Raw genomic sequence first — 22,001 nt, 5'->3', positions numbered from 1 at the left:
CTAGAATAGAAAAGGTACAGGTGCTTGGTTAAGTCTGTCAGCTATAATTATTGAGACTTCAGATGTCAGATTCATTTGATTAGACTGCCAACCCCTGCACTGTTCCCAGCACCATTGTGAGTGAAGTAGACCGCTACATCAAACAGCTGTTTTGATACTCAACACTCATTCACAAATTTCCTTGTCCTGTTACTTTAATTAGGGAGCCCTGGTAGTAAACCATCACTCAGTCACTAGTTTATAGTATTCACCAAGGTTCACTACTCTAACCCAAAAGGTAGTGACATTAATAGTTCTCTCTTTGTCTTTTGCTAGGCTGGGTGTTGAAAAGCGACCTGAGAAGAATACCTCCGAGGCCCTTTCGTCCTTCCCTCCATACATGGTGAACCTCAACACACCGACCCCTCCCAGAAGCCCCCTGCGGTCTGTCAGCCCTGCCACCTCATCCAGTCAGGCTGAGCAGCTCCAGCCATCTTGTGCACAGCAACCAGGCACCCCTAGAACTGCTTCTCCTGACAACCTGAAGGAGAATGGTAATGTGGACTCGGACAAAGAAAATACAGTGCTGGAGCCTGGCGATTTTGAAGAAGAGTCTATTGATGTGAGCAGAGAGATGGAGGAATCAGCAGAGACACAAAAGGAAAGTGTAGAGGAGGGAGAACCTTACCCAGAGGATGCAGAAGGGCTCATGCAAGAACAGCATCACATGTCACTGCCCGAACCTCTTATGTCCGAGCCTGTTGTGGAAACAGATGTCAAACAACGGAAGGGTAAGAAGAAGAAGAAGCGGAAAGCAAGCCGTCACGAGTCTGAGGAGGAGAGGGAAGGGAAGGAAGGACGAAGGAAAAAAGACCGACGACACTCACACAAGAGCCAAGAAGGAAAGCTTAGTGGCAGCAGCGGTGGGGAAAAGGAGTTGCTTCACGACGTACATTCAACACTGGATTCTGAGGTGAAGGGAGAAGCTGTTGAGGTAAAGACTGCCTGCAGTAGGATTACACTGTGTGTGTGTGTGTGTGTGTTTAGTACAGTTAGGTCAGTTGCATATTATATTATTATTATTATTATTTATTCATTTATTTATTTATCATTATTATTATTATTGTTGTATTGAATGTAACATTACTATTTTTAATATTTATTTGAACATAATATTATAGTCTTTGAGGAATGGTCAGTCAATACATGAATACTATTGGTCCAAGATTGCTACTGACACTACTACTATTACTACTACTACTACTACTACTACTACTACAACAGCAACAATAACATCGTCATCATCATCATCATCATTTACAGGTTTAGATTTATTGTATTTATTCCTCATTTTTACAGGGAGGAGCCATGGAAGTCAAAGATGCTTGGGGTTCTGAGAAGGCAGAGCAGGATCCCCATAGGAGTAGAAGCAGGAGCAGGAGCATTGACAGAGACAGAGACAGAGACAGAGACAGAGACAGGGACAGAGACAGGGGTCGGGACAGAAGGGAGACGGAAGTGCCTACAAATCGCTATGATGTCCTGCAGTTTGACCCGCGAGTGCCTCCCCCAACGACCTTCATTCAGTCACCCCCGAAAGACCCGTTCTACCAAGTACCTCCCTTTGTGTCAACAGGTAAATTGAAGGTTATACTTTGGTATGCTGTTTTATACTTTAGGTTACTTGAAACTGTCACTTTGCCTTGTGTCCACATATATATGGCTCCAGGACCCTCGTGGATACTCAGGACACTGATGTAAAATTGTGTAGTTTTACCAGATGTGTTCATAATTTGAAATTTCACCTCCATATAACTACTCTAATAACTACTAAAACTCATAAAAATCATACCACTAGAAATTTCCTCAATTTAGGTTGAGTAATTACTGAGTGAGATTTAGTGAATAAGAGTAGTAGGAGGAGGAGAGCTGATGAGACAAAGAGCCTTAGACTCCACTCTGTCCAGAAGAGCTGTGTGAGTGGAGCCTCCCCACACGGCCACTCTGTCCAGAAGAACTGTGTGAGTGGAGCCTCCCCACACGTCCACTCTGTCCAGAAGAGCTGTGTGAGTGGAGCCCCCCCACACGTGAGATGCATACTCCATATGAGGGCAGACAAGGCCCCTGTATATGGATAGCAACTGTGCGGGGGAGAACTGGCGGAGACGATACAGAACGCCCAACCTCGAGGAAGCTGATTTAGCGAGAGAGGAGATATAAAGTTTCCAGTTGAGATTTTGAGTAAAGGATAGACCGAGGATGTTTAGTGTTGAAGATGGTGATAGCTGAGTGTTGTCGAAGAATAGGGGATAGGTGTTTGGAAGATTGTGTTGAGTTGATAGGTGGAGAAATTGAGTTTCTGAGGCATTGAAGGACACGAGGTTCCTTCTGCCTTAATTTGAAATGATAGCAAGGTCTGAGGTTAAGCGTTCTGCAGCCTCCAGTCTGGAGTCGTGTACTTCCTGTTGAGAGGGTCTTCTATTGAAAGAAGTTGAATAATGCAGAGTGGAGTTGTCAGCGTATGAGTGGACAGGACAGTTTGTTATGGAAAGAAGATCATTGATGAATAACAGGAAGAGAGTGGGTGATAGGACAGAGCCCTGTGGAACACCACTGTTGATAGGTTTAGGGGAAGAACAGTGACCGTCTACCACTGCAGAGATAGAACGGCCGGAAAGGAAACTGGAGATAAAGGAACAGAGAGAGGGATAGAATCCGAAAGAGGGCAGTTTAGGAAGCAAAGACTTGTGCCAGACTCTATCGAAGGCTTTCGATATGTCTAGCGCAACAGAGAAAGTTTCACCGAAACGGCTTAGAGAGGATGACCAAGAGTCAGTTAAGAGAGCAAGAAGATCGCCAGTAGAACACCCCTTGCGGAACTCATACTGGTGATCAGATAGAAGGTTAGAAGTGGAAAGGTGCTTTTGAATCTTCCGGTTAAGGATTGATTCAAAAGCTTTAGATAGACAGGAAAGTAAAGCTATAGGGCGGTAGTTTGAGGGATTGGAACGGTCACCCTTCTTAGGCAAAGGCTGTACAAAGGCATACTTCCAGCAGGAAGGAAAGGTAGATGTTGATAGGCAGAGACGAAAGAGTTTGACCAGGCAGGTGTCAGCACGGAAGCACAGTTTTTAAGGACAATAGGAGGCACTCCATCAGGTCCATAAGCCTTCTGAGAGTTGAGGCCAGAGAGGGCATAGAAAACATCATTTGGAAGAATCTTAATAACAGGCATAAAGGAGTCAGAGGGGGGGATGAGTAGGAGGAATATGCCCGGAATCGTCCAAGGTGGAGTTCTTACAGAAAGTTTGAGCGAAGAGTTCAGCCTTAGAGACAGATGAGACGGCAGTGCTGCCGTCAGGGTTAAGGAGAGGAGGGAAAGAGGAAGAAGTGAAATTGGAGATATTTTTGGCTAGATGCCAGAAGTCATGGGAAGAATTATAAGAAGCAAGGTGTTGACAGTTTCTATTGATAAAAGAAGTTTTGGTAAGTCGGAGAATAGATTTGGCACGATTTCGGGCTGAAATGTAAAGGTCATAGTTAGCGGGAGTTCGAAGGCTCTGGAACCTTTTGTGAGCTGCCTCTCTATCTTTAATAGCACGAGAACAAGCATGATTAAACCAAGGCTTTTTAGCATGAGTAGAGAAAGAACGTGGAATGTATGTCTCCATTCCAGAGACAATCACCTCTTGAGATGTGCTGGGCACACACAGAGGGGTCTCTCTCCTGGAAGCAGTAATCATTCCACGGGAAATCGGAAAAGTACATCCTCAGGTCGTCCCACCGAGCTGAAGCAAAATGTCAGAAGCATTGCCTCTTCGGTGGGTCCAGAGGATGTACAGGAGCGATAGGACAGGAAACAGAAATAAGGTTATGATCGGAGGAGCCCAATGGAGAGAACAGTTTGGCAGAGTAAGCAGAAGGATAAGAGGTAAGGAAGAGGTCTAGAATGTTGGGCCTGTCTCCAAGACGGTCGGGAATACGTGTAGGGTGCTGAACCAACTGCTCTAGGTCGTTGAGGAGAGCAAAGTTGTAGTCTTGTTCACCAGGCTGGTCAGTGACAGAGGATGAAAGCCAAAGCTGGTGGTGAACATTGAAATCTCCCAAGATGGAGATTCCAGCAAAGGGAGAGTGAGTCAAGATGTGCTCCACTTTAGAATTCAAATAGTCAAAGAATTTTACATAGTTACTAGAGTTGGGTGAGAGATAAACAGCACAGATGTATTTAGTAATAGAATGACAATGAAGTCTTAGCCAGATGGTGGAAAATTCAGAAGAGTCAAGGTCGTGGGCACGAGAGCAAGTGATGTCGTTGCGCACGTAGGCGCAACATCCAGCTTTGGATTGAAATTTAGGATAGAGATAGTAGGAGGGAACAGAGTAGAGTTTGCTGTCAGTAGCCTCAGAAACCTGTGTTTTGGTGAGGAAGAGAAGGTGAGGTTTAGAGGAGGAGAGATGGTGTTCCACAGAATGGAAATTAGAATGAAGACCACGAATGTTGCAGAATTTTTTTTTTTTTTTTTTTTACAGCAAAGGAGACAGTTCAAGGGCACACAAAAAGCAAACATTAATAAAAAAAGCCCGCCACTCACCGCTCCCAAAAAGATTCCAAAGAGGTGGCCGAAAGATAGGTCAGTTTCGGGAGGAGAGGTGTCCTGATACCCTCCTCTTGAAAGAGTATAAGCCGTAGGCAGGAGGAAATACAGATGAAGGAAGATTGTTCCAGAGTTTACCAGCGTGAGGGATGAAAGAGTGAAGATGCTGGTTAACTCTTGCATAAGGGGTTTGGACAGTATAGGGATGAGCATGAGTAGAAAGTCGAGTGCAGCGGGGCCGTGGGAGGGGGGGAGGCATGCAGTTAGCAAGTTCAGAAGAGCAGTCAGCGTGGAAATATCGATAGAAGATAGAAAGAGAGGCAACATTGCGGTGGAATTTAAGAGGTAGAAGACTATCAGTATGAGGAGGAGAGCTGATGAGACGAAGAGCCTTAGCCTCCACTCTGTCCAGAAGAGCTGTGAGGAGCCCCCACACATGAGATGCATACTCCATACGAGGCGGACAAGGCCCTGTATATGGACAGCAACTGTGCAGGGAGAAGAACTGGCGGAGACGGTACAGAACGCCCAGCCTCGAGGAAGCTGATTTAGTAAGAGATGAGATATGAAGTTTCCAGTTGAGATTTTGAGTTAAGGATAGACCGAGAATGTTTAGTGTTGAGGAAGGTGATAGCTGGGTGTTGTCAAAGAATAGGGGATAGTTGTTTGGAAGATTGTGTCGAGTGGATAGGTGGAGAAACTGTGTTTTTGAGGCGTTGAAGGACACCAGGTTCTTCTTGCCCCAATCGGAAATAATAGTAAGGTCTGAGGCTAAGCGTTCTGCAGTCTTCAGCCTTGAGTCGTTAAGTTCCTGAAGGGTGGGTCTTCTATTAAAAGAAGTTGAATAATGCAGAGTGGAATCATCGGCGTAGGAATGGATAGGACAGTTCGTTTTGGGAAGAAGATCATCAATGAACAACAGAAAAAGAGTGGGAGATAGGACAGAACCCTGTGGGACACCACTGTTAATAGATTTAGGGGAAGAACAGTGACTGTCTACCACGGCAGAAATAGAACGGTCAGAAAGGAAACTGGAGATAAAGGTACAGAGAGAAGGATAGAAACCGTAGGAGGGTAGTTTAGAAAGCAAAGATTTGTGCCAGACCCTATCAAAAGCTTTTGATATGTCCAGCGCAATAGCAAAAGTTTCACCGAAACGGCTAAGAGAGGATGACCAAGAGTCAGTTAAGAAGGCTAGGAGATCACCAGTAGAACGCCCCTTGTGGAACCCATACTGGCGATCAGATAGAAGGTCAGAAGTGGAAAGGTGCTTTTGAATCTTCCGGTTAAGGATTGATTCAAAAGCTTTAGATAGACAAGAAAGTAAAGCAATAGGACAGTAGTTTGAGGGATTGGAGCGGTCACCCTTCTTAGGTACAGGCTGTATGAAGGCATACTTCCAGCAAGATAAGGAGGAGGTTCGAGGAGTTATCAGGACCCCTCTCAAGTCGGCAGCCAGAAGGGGAGTCCTCCCTGGGGGAATTTATGGTCCTCCCCCCCAGGCGGGGACTCCGAGGCAGTGTTGTTTTTCGCCATTTTGAATTTTGAATTTTGGGAAAAGGTGTGTGTGTGTTGTGTGAATGTAGTGTGGTGTAGAAAGAGAGAGGAACTGTCTTTAGAGAGCATGCTGAACTGCTCCCTGGTGTTGATGAGACAAAAGGGAAACGGTTAGTGAGGACGTGGGAAGGGTCTTTGAAGGGCTTCATGGCCGTAGTATTAATCTCCCCCATTCCCGTTCCCATCCCATCCCTTTTCTTTGGCTGTGACCCGCAGTTTTAAGTGTCCCCAGGGGGTTGGGGTTGATTAACACTACCTGGAGAGAGAGCGGATGGGGTCGAAAAAGTGTTGACTCCGCGGGGTGCGAGTCAGGACATCTTTAGGTTCCCCTTCGTATATTTCATGAATATATAGTGTTCTATTTGTTATTATAGAAGAAAATATTGAAAAGTATCAGAATATTTCTATGGCTGATATTGTATTGCAAACTTTGCTGAAGTTAATATATTTCTTTTAGTTTGTAAAGACTTGTGCTTCCATTTGATTGTAAACATACAGCTATTCCTGAAGATTTCTTTATAATTGCCCCAAAAATGGCAAAAGACGGCAGATAGATGACTAAATATGGCATTATTATAGTAATACTTAACATATACCATAAAAAAGGGCATTTCTTGGTGACCACCTCGATTTAAGACAAAAATGCCACCAATGACACGACCTAGTAACCCCGGTGTGGTTGGCCCGGTGTGTGTGACCAGTCATGGATACCAACCTGTCTCATTAACTTACCCGCGTTACCTGTTATTTACATGTAGATCAACAACGCTATTGTTTTGTTTTATGATATATAATATATATGAATACAATGGTGTGTGAAAAATGCATTATTTATCTCGTTTTCTGTAATTATTGGTTTGAAAGTGCTGCCAACATTATTATGACCTGCGGGTATGGAGATGGGGACGGAAAGGGAATGGGGAAGATTAATACTAAGGCAGTCAGCACCCTCTTCGCTTCCCATATATCCTCACCGGGAGTAGCTCACGCCCGTTCGGTAGGTGTCTTCCTATCTCCTCCGCATTTATATGGATGGTGTTATTAGAAAAATGAAGGGCAAAAAAGTTGGGGAAGTTGGAGTAAGAATGTTCAATGAGGGAAGGAAGTGGGTACTAAATTCAATACTGTTTGCTGATAACACAGTGCTCATTGCAGAAAATGAAAGTGCTTCCACGAGAAAAAGCGCAATATTTTCGGCTGTCATAACTTTTTTTATTATTATTAGGAGAGAAGTTTTACTACACCACCATATATACTAGATGAATATGCAATTATTGCAAAGAATAAAGACACCATTTCCACCTCTTTTAAATGTCCAAATTTTCCCCGTGCACACCATCCATAGAAATATATCACTGCCTGTACTCCAAGGGTTAAGTACCTTGGATCAGTTATGTGTAAGCATGGTGGTATGGAGGGAGAGATAAGAGAAAGGGCATTGCAAGGAAGAAGGGTGGTAGGGTCTTTGGGACGAATCATGAATGGCAGAAGTGTGAGCATGGAGGTAAAGAGGGATTTAAAAAATACAATAATAGTACCAACCCTCACATATGCAAGTGAAATGTGGGCCTGGAATGAAAGTCGGAGGTCTAGAGTGCAGGCAGTGGAAATGAGTTATTTGAGGAGTGTTTGTGGTGTGAGTAGAATGGATGGTTGAGTAATGAAAGTGTGTACGAGCATTTTGGAATGTGTCACGGGGTTGAAGAGAAGTGTGGAGTGGTGGAAGAAGTGACGCGACAGACTTTAAAGTGGTTTGGCCACATGGAGCGAATGGAGAGTAAGATGACCAGAAGGGTGTATGTGAGTGAGATAAAGGGAGGGAATGCTAGAGGACGATCTCCAATGAAATGGAGGGATAGGGTGCAAGAGTACGTGAGGGAGAGGGGGGAAAGATCTTTGAGAAACTTTGAGCAGGCAAGGAGGAAGTGTCTGGATAGAGAAAGTTGAAAGCTCTTCTGCCGTGGCCATCCCCTGGTGGGAGCTCCTAGGAGCAGGCGTCGATGAAATGATGACGATGATGATGATGAATTCATAGGACCGTTTATGGACATGGAATAAAGTGCGCATAAACAATTTTTCTATTTAGGTCATGTTCCAACCTCCATAACTAAAAACTTTGTGTGTCAACTTTTCAAGGTAGATGTATTTATATTAGCAGAATTTTATCAGGATTCTTATGGTTCCTTCAAATCTCCAATCAGACAATTAGCACCATGAAATATTTGCGGAAAAGTAAAAATATTGAAAAAAGTCCGTCTGTCATTTGCTTACGTAATTTACAAAATATAATACACTACTGCCTGTAAAGAGAATAGAATACAAATTACACCCAATCAAATCACTGTATTGCACTGTATGACACTATTATCACTGTTATGCGGTGAGCCGCATGTGCGTGTGGCAGGCGCAAGCCCGCAAAAAGTTTTAAGCCCACAGCAGAGAGACGTGCAGATTGACTGATGAGAGAATGACCGGAAACTGTCTTTGTTTTCTCAACCGGGCTCAAATTTGTGCATGCGGAGTGTTGCCAATTAGTCCATTTCGGAGAGGGTGAGAAAACTTACCCTCAAACAAATAATGACGCGATTGGAGTGAATATAACTTTTTAAAGTAATATTTTTGTTGAAATTGACGCCAATGGCGTAACAGTGCACTTTGGCTCCGTTGGCGTAATGGTGCGCGAGAGGGTTAAAATTCCCAAATCAGCTAAATACAATCATTTTAGTAGGTATTATTATTATTGTTATTCTAAGAGGCAAAACAGGCAGAAAGGGAGGAGTGCAGACAATATGCAGTGCTTGTTCAGCAGTCCCCAAAGACCTGAGATGTCAAGAAAGAGAAAATGAAATTGAAAGCAGTGAGGGAGGAGAAAGAGGGTGAGGGGAATGTGGTAAAGCAAAAAGGTAATGAACAGCAAAGGACCTGGCTTGTCACCCACCAGGGAAGGGAGAGTGAGGCTCTGAGGCAGACCGTATGCACGGCTATGGCTGTGTGTCCAAATCCATGCTAGAACTAGATGACCATTGGCTAGCAAGCTCATCTACCCTTTAACCTGTCCGCTGTGATTGGCACGAAGTTGGCTTTCACTGGTAGCCAGGTAACACCTACTCCCAGGTCTTTCTCTGCCTCTGTGGTGAATAGTGGAGTGTTTCCCATGTGGTATTGGTATACTGGATATCCCCTCCCAAGGTGTAGGACTTTACATTTTCTTCAATGAATTGTAGCAGCCACTTTTTGTTCCATTCCTGTAGCTTGGTGATGTCTTCTTGTAGGAAATCCGAAGTCAAGGAGTTAACCCCTTCACTCCGGCGAAGCCAAAGTCGCCGTCCGACGGCATCACTGTATGGAAAGGGTTATACCTCTTCTAAACCTCTTAATCCTCTTCTAAACCTCTTGAGAGGAAATGGAAGAGGATCAAGAGGAATTTAGCGGAGGATTGAGAGGTTTAGAAGAGGATTAATCTTCTATTTCCTCTTGACCCTTTCCATACTGTGACGCCGACGTCTGCGTCATGGATGGAAAGGGTTAACAAGTCTTATATTTCATCCTGCTGGGTGTTTAGTCTTCCTCCTCACTGCTCACTAGATAGCCCAGTGAGAGAGCTTGTTTAGGTGCTGCTTATTAGATTACATGGTACTAGTGGTAGTGGTCCAAAACACTGACCTGACATACAAAACATAAGATTTTATATGTAACAGAACAGATTTGTTATGAAAGAAGATGCCAAACTGTACATCAGCAAAACATCAGCCAGCCAGAAGCACCTATGAACATTTGAGCCTCCAAGAATCTCAGTGTTGCTTGGTGGTCAGTGGCGGTCCATGAAAAGGCTAAACCAGTGTCCACCAATACAGTGGGATTGGTAATTGAGTTGGGTGCACCCTGACTCACCACCACCAGCCTTCACATGCTTCCATTGCAAATTTAACGGATAGTGCTTCACATAGAAATTTCAGGTGTTCTTATTTGAGAATATTTTGGAATTTTAAAAGTTATTTTCAAGCCTTGGTTGATCAAAACTACAGATATCAAGGCTGTGGATAAGGCAGCCTGACCATATACATGACCTAGCTTTGCCAAGGCTGCTTTGACACCTTCCCAAGACATGTTCCTTTAGTTTATGTTGCAACACACTCGACACATATTTACCCACACTGAAAAGAGATTTCAAACATTTTTTCATGAACATGCAATAAGTGATTGACGATTACTAAAATATTATTGCCCATGTCATGCTGTCATAGTAAAGGCAGCTGCCCATGTCATCCTGTCATATCATAGTAAAGAGATCAGAGGTGAAGGATCTAAGGCATTACCCTTGGGTGAGCAATATGTTTGACGCACCCGCTGGGACAGAGTCTAGTAACCTAACATACATTAAGTTGTTTCTGTAGTGTAGTTGATGTACATTTTATTTTTTCTTTGTTTCAGCATCAGTCAGCCACACGGTTCCCCTGGCTCCAGCTACCAGCTCACAGTATCCCATCTACACCCCGGGGTCAGTACCAATCTTTTATGTTTTAGTATGGGGTTGATAAAATTGATCTCTGTCTGCAGACTCAGAAATAAGCATTACTTGGTCAGTAACAGTGTCCAGGGGGCTTACAAGAGGGGATTAAGCATTCCAAAATTTCATCATCTCCCCCATTAATATTGATGCAGTGTTATTCCCTTTTCTTGGAACTTGAGCCTCCCCTTATGCCAAGGAAGCTCCCACTCTGGCTTCCCAAAGCTAACACTGTGCTTGATAGAAAATGGATTTATTGTGAAGTGTGGGAAGTGTGTTTTGCTTCATCTTAGAGTTCCACCTTCGTCTTGTTATCTGACTAAACTAGAACTGTCACGAGCAAGGTGTATTGATGTTTGGATTTAATCATGTTTCATAACATGCAACAAATAATATGTAACAAAGCCAAGGTCATCAATAGAAATGGAATTTACAAAAATATATTGGAGTGAATTATAGATTCTTCCCTTGAGCTGGATCCCTGGCAGGTTTTGTTTCCCAGCTGGGTCAGTAAATATGCCGCTGATTTGCTGTGGCCAGGTAGGTGTGCGGCCGTCTCCTGCTATTGTATTTGTCGTCTCAACCCCACACCCTCATGAATGCAAGGAAAATATTCATAGTTTTTTATATAGCTTAACTGCTACATACAACATGGGCAAATGTTGTTTGCATCATTGGATTAAGCAGTGATTGTACATCCATTAAACTATTTTCAAAACTTGATAGAGTGAAAAACAAGTACAGTCGTCCCTCAAATAGTACGGGGGTTAGGGACCCAGGACCCCCGTACTATTCGAAAATCCGTATAAAATTAGTGCCCCCCCTAGAAATACTCCTGGGCACTCCTACGGGATCCGGGTCCCGCATGGCTCAGCTGTTACCCGCGGGCCCAAGTTGCCAGTTATGCATTTTCTGCTGCAGTCACAGTGCAGTGTCGAGAGGGTGCGAAGCCCCCTCGTTAGAGGTCAGGTTATTTAATATTCGGTTGGAGTAGTTTAAATATGCGTCCAATAACTATATGATAGGGAGGCGTAATGTCATATTTTGGAGGCGCGGAGTCAATCTCCATAATTACCATTTTGTATCTTATTTCAAGTATGATTTAGAGAGCAATAGAAACTATGGTAGAGAGTAAGAGAGAGTGTGAGTGTATGACAAGACTCGCTCACTGACCCTTGGAACAATAAACTATCAATCAATCGGGGAGTGCTGCCAGGTTTGCTCCGTTGCCAAGCGTGGTAACACGACAGCAGAAAATGCATAACTGGCAACTTTGGCCGGCGAGTAGAAGCTGAGCCAGGCGGGACCAGGATTCACGTAGTATGCTCTCCCAACCGTAACGTAAGTCATACCAAAACGTAACTTCTCCTAAATCTGAATTCTTGTGCAAGGTGAATACCTCTCTTGAATGCTTTGGAATGCTTAAGCAGGTGTTTTGGCTTGTCTCTTGGGTCCCATGTTCATGTTATGTGGTAATGGAGAAGCGTAGCTGAGGTTGTCCACACACACGGACTGAGGGAAAGCGCATAGGTTTCCATTTGGCAGAACAGTGTTCCTGATGTGCACACACATGGACTGAGGAGATGCGCATGGGTGGCAGTCTGGTAGAACAGTATTGTCACTCACGCCATGGCTAATTGGTGCAACGAGCGAAAAATTTAAAAATCCTAAAAAAAGTCTTCTATGACAATCCGTATAAAACCGAAACCGTACTATTGGAAACCGTACTACTTGAGGGACAACTGTAATTACAAAATTTACTGGTGTCAAAGACACACCAGCGTTGAAGATGTATCCCCATTTTATCGTGCTGTTTTTTTTGTGGGGGTAAAAAAAAAAATTCTGACCTTTACTAATATTACCCAGATGTTTAGTTGGTAGTTTCATGACCTGCACTCGATGTATACCAAATACTATTGGACGAGCACCATATTGTAATATATATGAGTGTATATATATATATATATATATATATATATATATATATATATATATATATATATATATATATATATATATATATATATATACAGTAAAACCCCGATTATCCGAAATGGAAGGGGGGAAGCCTCTTTCGGATAAGCGATTTTCGGATAATCCGGATTTATGGCCACCATTTTGATCGCCGCCATTGTGATTTTGAAACCAAACAAACACACGCTACGCTAAACAAAGTCGTACGCTTAAAACATGTGATGTAAATGTTTTATTGTATGTTTGTCTGTGTGTCTCCTTGTCTGGACCAGTGTATGTTGATACAGATCTGAATTGTGAATGTTGCAGAGTGCGATTGTGAATGGTTGTGCAAGCTTGCAAGTGTGACCTTGATGCATCGTGCAGGTGGAGACACAGTATGATGACTCATATTATCGCGCAACTCGTATGTTGGAAGGGGAATGTGGCATGGAGTGGAGAGGGGAGTCGTGTTTGTGTCGTTGTCTTGAGAGTACGGTGTGAGAGTAGTCGTGCAGTAGTTTGTTAGATTCGCCGCACCTCGTCCTTGCTGGGGCGAAGGTGCGGACGTGGTGTTGTTGAGAGTTTGTTTAATGTTTTTTGTCTAATACATTGATCTATTCGTTACAAGCTATTTCAGCAATACGTATTAGAAAGCATATTCATTTTAACTGTTCTTATCAATTTTAAATGTGTTAATATAGTACATATGTAGTTACTTTTATTTATTTTTGATGTTTTATAACGTTTTAGTATAGAAAAAAAATTAAATTTTAATTGCATTATCCAGATCAATTTCGGATAATCCGGTTTTTCGGATAATCGGGGTTTTACTGTGTATATATATATATATATATATATATATATATATATATATATATATATATATATATATATATATATATATATATACATACATACATTACATACATACATACATACATACATACATAGGCGGTAGGCGGTGGCCGAACTGGTAGCGTACTGGGCCCACATTCACCGCGTGATGGACGACGCGGGTTCAAATCCCCACGCTACCACTCTGATTTTTCAGTCACCGCCGAGTGGCTTAAAACTACCCACATGCTGTCCTGAAGACCACCCATCAACCCGGACTCTAGAGGAAGCCGTCCAAGCGAATCAAGAACGAGTTCCGGGGGGCAGCATGAGCCAACGCAAGATGGCGCCACTATAAACACTGGCCTGCTCCATAATGGGCTGGGCCGACCATCAGGCCCCACCTGGAAGAAGCCTTGGGCCGACCATCAGGCCCCACCAGGAAGATGCCTATCGGCGCAACAGGCAACGATGTAAAAAAAAAAAAAAAAAAAAAAAAAAAAACACATACATACATACATACATATGGTAGGCGGTGGCCGAACTGGTAGTGTACTGGACTCACATTCGCCGCGTGAGGGACGACGCGGGTTCGAATCCTCACGCTACCACTCGGATTTTTCAGTCACCGCCGAGTGGCTTAAAACTACCCACATGCTGTCCTGAAGATCACCCATCAACCCGGACTCTAGAGGAAGCTGTCCAAGCGAATCAAGAACGAGTTCCTGGGGGCAGCATGAGCCACCGCAAGATGGCGCCACTATAAACACTCGCCTGCGCCAGAACGGGCTGGGCTGACCATCAGGCCCCACCTGGAAGAAGCCTTGGGCCGACCATCAGGCCCCACCGGGAAGATGCCTACCGGTGCAATAGGCAACAACGTAAAAAAAATATATATATATACAGTAAAACCCCGATTATCCGAAAGCGGATTATCCGAAAAACCGGATTAGTTTTTTTTCGGATAATCCGAAATTGATCTGGATAATGCAATTAAATTTTTTTTTTCTATACTAAAACGTTATAAAACATCAAAAATAAATAAAAGTAACTACATATGTACTATATTAACACATTTAAAATTGATAAGAACAGTTAAAATGAATATGCTTTCTATACATTATTGCTGAAATAGCTTGTAACGAATAGATCAATGTATTAGACAAAAACATTAAACAAACTCTCAACAACACCGCACCTTCGCCCCAGCAAGGACGAGGTGCGGCGAACGAACAAACTACTGCACGACTACTCTCACACCGTACTCTCAAGACAACGACACAAACACGACTCCCTCTCCTCCATGCCACATTCCCTTCCAACATACGAGTAGCGATAATATGAGTCATCATACTGTGTCTCCACCTGCACGATGCATCAAGGTCACACTTGCAAGCTTGCACAACCATTCACAATCGCACTCTGCAACATTCACAATTCAGATCTGCAACGCTCACAAGTATCAACATACACTGGTCCAGACAAGGAGACACACAGACAAACATACAATAAAACATTTACATCACATGTTTTAAGCGTACTACTTTGTTTAGTGTAGTGTGTGTTTGTTTGGTTTCATTGTTTACATCGTCAGTCGGCGGCAGTCGCAACGCCACAATGCCGACGATCAAACTGGCGGCGATCAAAATGGCGGCCATAAATCCGGATTATCCGAAAAATCGGCTCATCCGAAAGAGGCTTCCCCCCTTCCATATCGGATAATCGGGGTTTTACTGTTTATATATATATATATATATATATATATATATATATATATATATATATATATATATATATATATATATATATATATATATATATATATATATATATATATATATATATATATAAAGCACAAAACGAGTAGCACAAGAACTGCAGAACATGTTCATTGTGTTGACAAGAGTGAACCTTCGGGTACAATACGAATACCAATTCACTTGTCAGTGTTCACGTCGTAGCCTCTAAAACCACATCTTGGTGGGCAGAGCCTCGTGACATGTTTTACGTCACGGAACATCTCTGAACCCTTAACTGAAGATTGAGACGGCTCTGGCTTCCGCATGCTTATTTTACTCCTCAAAGTACCTTAATCATCAAAAATAGGAATAAAGCATACTGTCGAAAATTAGGTAAGGGTGTAAAACATATTCTGACAAACTATCGTCTTTAACCGACACTTTGGGAAAAAGTTAATGCCGAAAAACAGTGTAACACTGGCTCTGAATCTCATAGTAGGTAGCTTCATTGCATAATGTTATACAACACTACAGGGTTAAAGGGTCAGGGTAAGGCGAGTGCATTAGGACAGAGCCAGGTCCAGAGGAAGGAGGGTAGGAGGCATGGGAATGCACTTTATCTGCAGCAGGATATGTGAATAATATTTTATTGTATTTTTTTATGTAATTTTTGATATGATCAGCTTGACCTATGGCAGGCCTGCCAGACCCAAACCGCATCATGACTCGAGGTCTGCCTGTAAATAAAATTCACCTTTGCCACTAACGGCTGGGGGCGTCCAAGAGACCCCTTCGAGAGAGCCTACTGGTGCTATAGGCAGCACCTGAAAAAAAATTAATGCATTTTTTAGGGATTATACTTGGTTTACATGAAAAATTGGGTGATGTCACGGCTTAGGAACTTATTGGCGATGCAGGCTGGGGCTTTGTGTGTTTGTATGGTATGTTTGGAACATTTTGAGATCTGATAATCCAGAAAATCTGCTAATCTGGATTAAGGCACTTTTATTGCATTATTATTATTTTGATTTTTACTTGGCCTAGAGGGCCATTAGGCTTCCTTCATGAGGCCTGACGGTTGGCCTGAGCCTGTTAGTGGTGCAGGCAAGTGTTTTCTAGCAGCAGGATTATTGCCTGGCTCAAGCTGGACCCCGAAGCTCAACTTGATCTATTTGAAAGAGATTTGCTAGAGTCCAGCCAGGTTGAGAGGTGGTCATCAAGTCAGCATGTAGTAGTCTTGAGCCACTCGTCAATGCCTAGAAATTTTCAGCTTGTAGTGGGACATAACCCAGGTCCCCAGGACACTGTGCCTGACCACTCAGCCACTGCCTCTCCACTGACTTCTGCTCAATGGAATTCCTTTATTTTTACTCATTTATTTGTACTCTCATCAAGTTTTTAAATGATTCTATAGTTGTACAATTACTGCTTAATCTAATCATGAAAACAAAATTTACGTTTGTTGTTTAACAGTTAAGCTATTTAAAGAAATACAGATATTTTATGAGCATACATGAGTGTGTGGGGTTGGGAAAAGTGGAGACAAAAGTAGAAGACTTCTCTCCAGCCAACATCCAATTAGCAGTGTCTTTACTGACCTGGCTAGGAATCAAGGCCTACTGGTTATTCAGCTGAAGTGATTGGCCTATAGTTGTCACAGTGTTGCCAAGAGAGAGCAAGCTGCACTGACAGTTTTAATTTTATCTTGTTATTTTTTTTGCTCTTTTTAGTGGTACCTATGGCTAAACATTTTTGTTACATATCATATAACACAGTCAGTGCCAGCAGGATCAAGCAAGGCACATTGATGTAGCTTTATATTAATATTAATTTCTTGTTACTTGCACACATTGCAACAGTTTATACTGTCAAGAGCAAAGGAACTAAGTGCAGTGTGTCTCCATCTTAAAGAAAGTTCAACCTTTGTCTCATAACATGTAAACTCACCCTAGACCGCTAGTGACGTAGTTTTCGTTTAATCTCGTTAGCGGCACATTCGGCTCAGCACAGCCCCATCCCAGCACATCCTCCCTGGCATCTGTTAGAGAGGCACCTCATCCTCCTCCTCCAGCCTCCCGCCTCCCCACAGGGTCACCAGACCTCTCGTGAGTTGTGTTTCTCCACACAACTGTACCTGTCACAGTCGTCCCCTTTGCTCTGCTTGGCCTCAGTGGCCATCTGGCTGGCATGCTACACTGCTGCTGCTGTAGCAACACACTTTCCCCTTACTGATTCCTTGATCTTGTGTATCTGTTTTTTGGTCTGGGATTTTAATATATATATATATATATATATATATATATACATATATATATATATATATATATATATATATATATATATATATATAGATATATATATATATATATAAACTGCAGTCCAAATGATTAAGCCATTTTGTTTCATCTCCTTCAACAGGGCCAGATTAAAGGCAGGGCTGACAAGGTCACAGCCCTTTCCATGGGCTAACAATAGTTGTAGTTATGCTATTTGCCCCTTAAACTCCCTGGCACTGAAATTTTTTCTGGCTTGTCTGCTTGTCAGCCTGATCTATGTTGATGAGAGTTTTAAATACTAGACCCATTCATATATCACCACCGCTGGGGTCCCATGCTGTGGTTGCAACAATAAGCTTTGGAAAGCAATTCCCTTACAGTGTAGTTGTTGAATGGTCGCAGCATAATTTGTGGCAGTCATGACAGGACCCAATCCTACTTCTGAATTTGGCCCTTCTCTCATATCTCCCGTTAATGTCTGTGACAAAATAATTTTTCTCCCATCTCCAGCTTAAGTATGTTGCTCTCTTGACCTTTCCTTTGAGCCTCTTTTATCTTCCATTCGTGTCTAAATATATTGGTGTCTTTACTGCTCTGTTTATTCCCATCCATTTTCCTTTGCTGTCATCTGTGACAAACTACGGTACCCTCCCGAGTTTTGCTTTCTTCATTCTGCAGGTATAGCGCTAAACTCGCGGATCGCAAAACTATTGAAAATACTAAAACAGCGCTTATATGTTCCGGCCCATGGAGAAGCTGACTTTTTTCCCTTTACTCCCTTGTTATTTCAAAATACGCACCATGTAAAAAGGAAGGCGGCTGGTTGCCTTACGATTGGCTGACAGTTCTGAAAACACGCTTGTGATTCGCCGAGTCTGATGACATCATCGACTGCGTTCATCCAATCACCGGCCTCTAACTATGATGAAATGAAAGCTTTGTGAATCTGAAGTCAACGTTGATAGTTAAATCATTAGTTCGTAGCTTTTACCGAGGGTCATTAGCGCGCATCTCTGTGAATCTTACCCCAGCACGTGTGAACACGGTCACCCAACTGCTAGTTTCTCAAGAATTTTGTACAGAGATTCAAAGTTGGCTGTATTTCGCACCAGTATGTTGGTTATTTTCTCGTGAGGTCGGTAAGTTGTGGTCACAAGAAGAAGAGGAGCATATCAGCTGATCAGTTTAGTAGTTATCCGCATGTTTATTCCAGTACCACAGTGAGTTCCACCTGGAGTAATCAGGTTGACCAGGTCTTGGATTTGAGTCTTGTCCAAGCATAGCTATTGCATTATCATGTCTGGGTCCTCACTGCTAAGTTCTTGTTGCATTTAATTAATGGTAGCAAGCTGTTACACACTCTCCCTTTGTCTCCGAGCTAACCACTCTCGAACCAACAAATGCTTTCTTTTCATTTTTTCTTTTTCTTCAGCAAACACCACAAAGCAAACTCTGCAACGTCTGGATCCATTGTTTGTTTTGCTTTTCAGTTGATGTATCCCAGAATGCAGCAGTCCTCTGTGTGACCAAACTTGAGGATAAATTCGAGGCAGAAAATTGTCGGGGGATAATTTCAGTGGAAAATTCCCGAGAAACTAGCTTATGTGACCGCGCCTTTAAGCTGCTGGTGTAAAACTGGGCCTTTTTCCTCCAACTGCGTTGGTGATAGGGGTGACCGGCAACTCCAACTTTTCCGGGTGTGCGTTGCACATGGCCAAGGTCAATTGTCTGTATTCACAACGTTAACAAAGCAGTCACCCTGTATCGATTAAATAGTAAAAAGCAGCTCTGCCAGTCTAATTTACAAGTTTCTTGGTTGGCCATTTTCCACTGCACCTCACTGCTCAGCCACTGCCGTCGTCTGTTTGTTTACATACAGCCGCGTGGTTGCTCGTACCCACAACCATTTTTCATTCGTACAGACAACCGGCATCTTGCTCCTGGTTGGGTGTACGGGCAACTGCGGTTGCCCGTAGCCCCAAAGGTTGGAGGAAAATAGTCAGTGTAACACCACCTCAAGGCATCTCGCGTGACTCCGACAGAAGGTAGATGTGACCTTACACAGCAAAGCAGCGTAAAACTTGGGGCGATAATGTTCGAAAGTCGGGTTGGTGAAAATTTTGGACTAAGCACGAAACTCGAGGATCACGAAACTCGGCGTGAAACTTGGGAGGGTACTGTAGTCTGGAATCTGGAATGTGGTGTTAGTTTAGTTATTTAGTTTTCTCTCAGCATTTGTTACTCAAATTTACTTTTACTGCAGGAACAAGGTATTCAAGGAAGAAAATCATTGTAGAATCAAAACACATGTCCTTCCTTTTACTGCACAGAGAAAGTAGCATTCAAGAGAGAAGTAAAGAATCAGAATACTTTCTTTCTTTCTTGTTCCTGTAACTTCACTCATCTTCAGGTAGACAACTGGCTAGTAGCACTGAATAGTTACTAGCAGTCCTGGCCCTTCCAAATGTTATTATGCACTACACATTTGAATTTAAACTGACACTTCACTGAATACAATAACAAATGGAGCTGCTTTTATGAGTTGGGCTCTACACTCTGCCTTATGGTAACCTATGTTTATGCAATATTACTGGATGGTTCTTAGATATTATGAGTCTGACATCGTATACTCTGTCTATATGTAGCGTTCAACTGGCTCCTAGGCTACTCTTGTAAACTCGTCGCTGATTGAACAGCGGCTGGAGGCAGCCTTCACCCACACATCATAGAAACAGACCTCTCCACACTTAAAGTTTAACTGTTGTGCTCTGTAGCCCACTCATGTCGCGTAATACATACGTATTTTCTTCATCACTGGGCAGTAGAAAAATTGTAGACTTTGACTGTCTTAAAACAACTCAAATTGAATAAAAATAAAGAAAATAATGCGAGTTAAAGTCAAAGAAGGGGTTATAAATACTTAAATATTTATTTCATGATGAATTTTTCATTGAATTAATAAGCTCCTGTAAAAACACACATTACTGTATGATAAAGAAAATTCTCCTGAAGACAATAGTGTCAATATATTCTTGATGCATCAGAAAAGAAGGAAGGTAAGCAAGTTTTTATGTGAACTTAATAAATTGTAATATTAGGCTATCTGTGCTGTGAAATCACTCGTCCATCACCTTCAACTTTGTATTAAAGCTTGCTTACCTCCATTCCTTTCTAGCTTTCCGATAATCTGTTGACGCCATCATCTTCAGGAGAATTCTCTTTATCAGATAGCACTGTTGGTTTTTAAAGTAGCTTAATAATTCAATGGAAAAAATCGGCATGGAATAAAAAGCGGTATAAACATTTATAACCCCGTCTTTGACTTCAACTCACATTATTTCCTTTATTTTTAGTCAATTTGAGTTGTTTTTAAGACAGACATAATCTACAATCTTTCTACTGCCCATTGATGAAGAAAGCAAGTATGTATTTCGTGACGTGAGTGGGCTATAGAGCATAACAGAAAAAAACTTGTATTGTGGAGATCTGTTTGTATGATGTGTGGATGAAGGCTGCCTCAGGCCACTGTCCAATCAGCGACGAACTTACAAAAGTAGCCTAGGAGCCAGTTGCAAGCTACAAATAGACAGAGTATAGTAGCCTGGCTGGGGACTGATAATTGGTCATCAAAATGTGCTTGTCCTTGTAATATTTTTATTGCCTTGGATAAGTGTAAGTGAATTTCAACTCTGTGAAAGCTCAGTAAAGGGTTTCTGGCTTTGCTCATGATCCTGAAGTAATATGAACTGATTTCAGATTGCTGTTTGTCAGAAACAGAACTACAATTTTTTTTCTTTTTTCAGAGTCCCTCCTCCTTCGTACATCAAGCCCCCAGGAGCGTACACAGCGCCTCATGTGATGCCTTTTGAGTAAGTGCGAAAACTGAGAGCAGAAACCTTGAGAAATGTAAAATGCTTGATTTTTTGTCATTTTCCTTTTCTAGGGATATGTGCATACCTCCATCCTTACTTTTTCTCGTTGCTAGGCCCATCGATGACCCTCTCACTCTCTTCAACAAACATCTGCAAGAGAAAGACGAGCAGCGGGCACGCAGGGCACGCAAGAGCCGGTCCCGGTCTCCTCATTCCCGGTGAGTGTCTGCATCCTGCTCATTGGGTCTCTCGGACTGCCCTTGACACAGATAATTCAGGTCTTTAGTCATGGGGAGGATCTGAACAGTATTGCCTCCTCAAATGTTTCTTATCATCTATGTCTCTGCCTGCCAAACTGTATTCTGTGTCTCCATATGTTTTCAATAGCTTCGAATGCTACGGCATAGTAAATCATTAATTATTTAGTGGTCGAAATGCTTAAAGATCCATACATAATTGGTGTATGGCCAGGACACGTCAGCTACTCAAGTTGCATGTATCCCTCATGTGAGGCGCCTAGAGCCAGAGTGACAAGCGCTGAAAATTAAAACTGAGAGAAACAGGACCAAAGTTTTGCAACACTCAGAATGCGGTATCTCCTCAGTGAATTGAGATAGGGAACTGGGCTTGGTGTCAAAATGTTTGTTAAAGTATGTGCTTTACAACCAGCATAGTAAAAATAAAGC

The 22,001-nt window shown here is 42.6% G+C and overlaps 1 protein-coding gene across 7 annotated transcripts in view; it reads left to right on the top strand.

Moving 5' to 3' along the window:
• Positions 1–22,001, top strand: part of LOC126999226 (E3 ubiquitin-protein ligase RBBP6-like) — a 115,455-nt gene that overhangs the window by 81,994 nt on the left and 11,460 nt on the right. For 5 of the 7 annotated variants that reach the window (XM_050861562.1, XM_050861565.1, XM_050861560.1 and 2 more), the window contains exons 11-16: positions 316–973; positions 1,339–1,615; positions 10,563–10,629; positions 17,156–17,272; positions 21,247–21,312; positions 21,429–21,533. In XM_050861562.1, coding sequence (XP_050717519.1) covers positions 316–973; positions 1,339–1,615; positions 10,563–10,629; positions 17,156–17,272; positions 21,247–21,312; positions 21,429–21,533 — 1,290 coding nt within the window. The remainder of the gene's footprint in view (positions 1–315; positions 974–1,338; positions 1,616–10,562; positions 10,630–17,155; positions 17,273–21,246; positions 21,313–21,428; positions 21,534–22,001) is intronic. The other 2 variants (XM_050861563.1, XM_050861564.1) reach the window with 2 other exon arrangements.

Source organism: Eriocheir sinensis, chromosome 16 (genome assembly GCF_024679095.1).
Source record: "Eriocheir sinensis breed Jianghai 21 chromosome 16, ASM2467909v1, whole genome shotgun sequence".
Lineage (NCBI taxonomy): Eukaryota > Metazoa > Arthropoda > Malacostraca > Decapoda > Varunidae > Eriocheir > Eriocheir sinensis.
The sequence above is the reverse complement of the archived record's forward strand: the minus strand, read 5'-3'. Positions and strand labels throughout refer to the sequence as shown.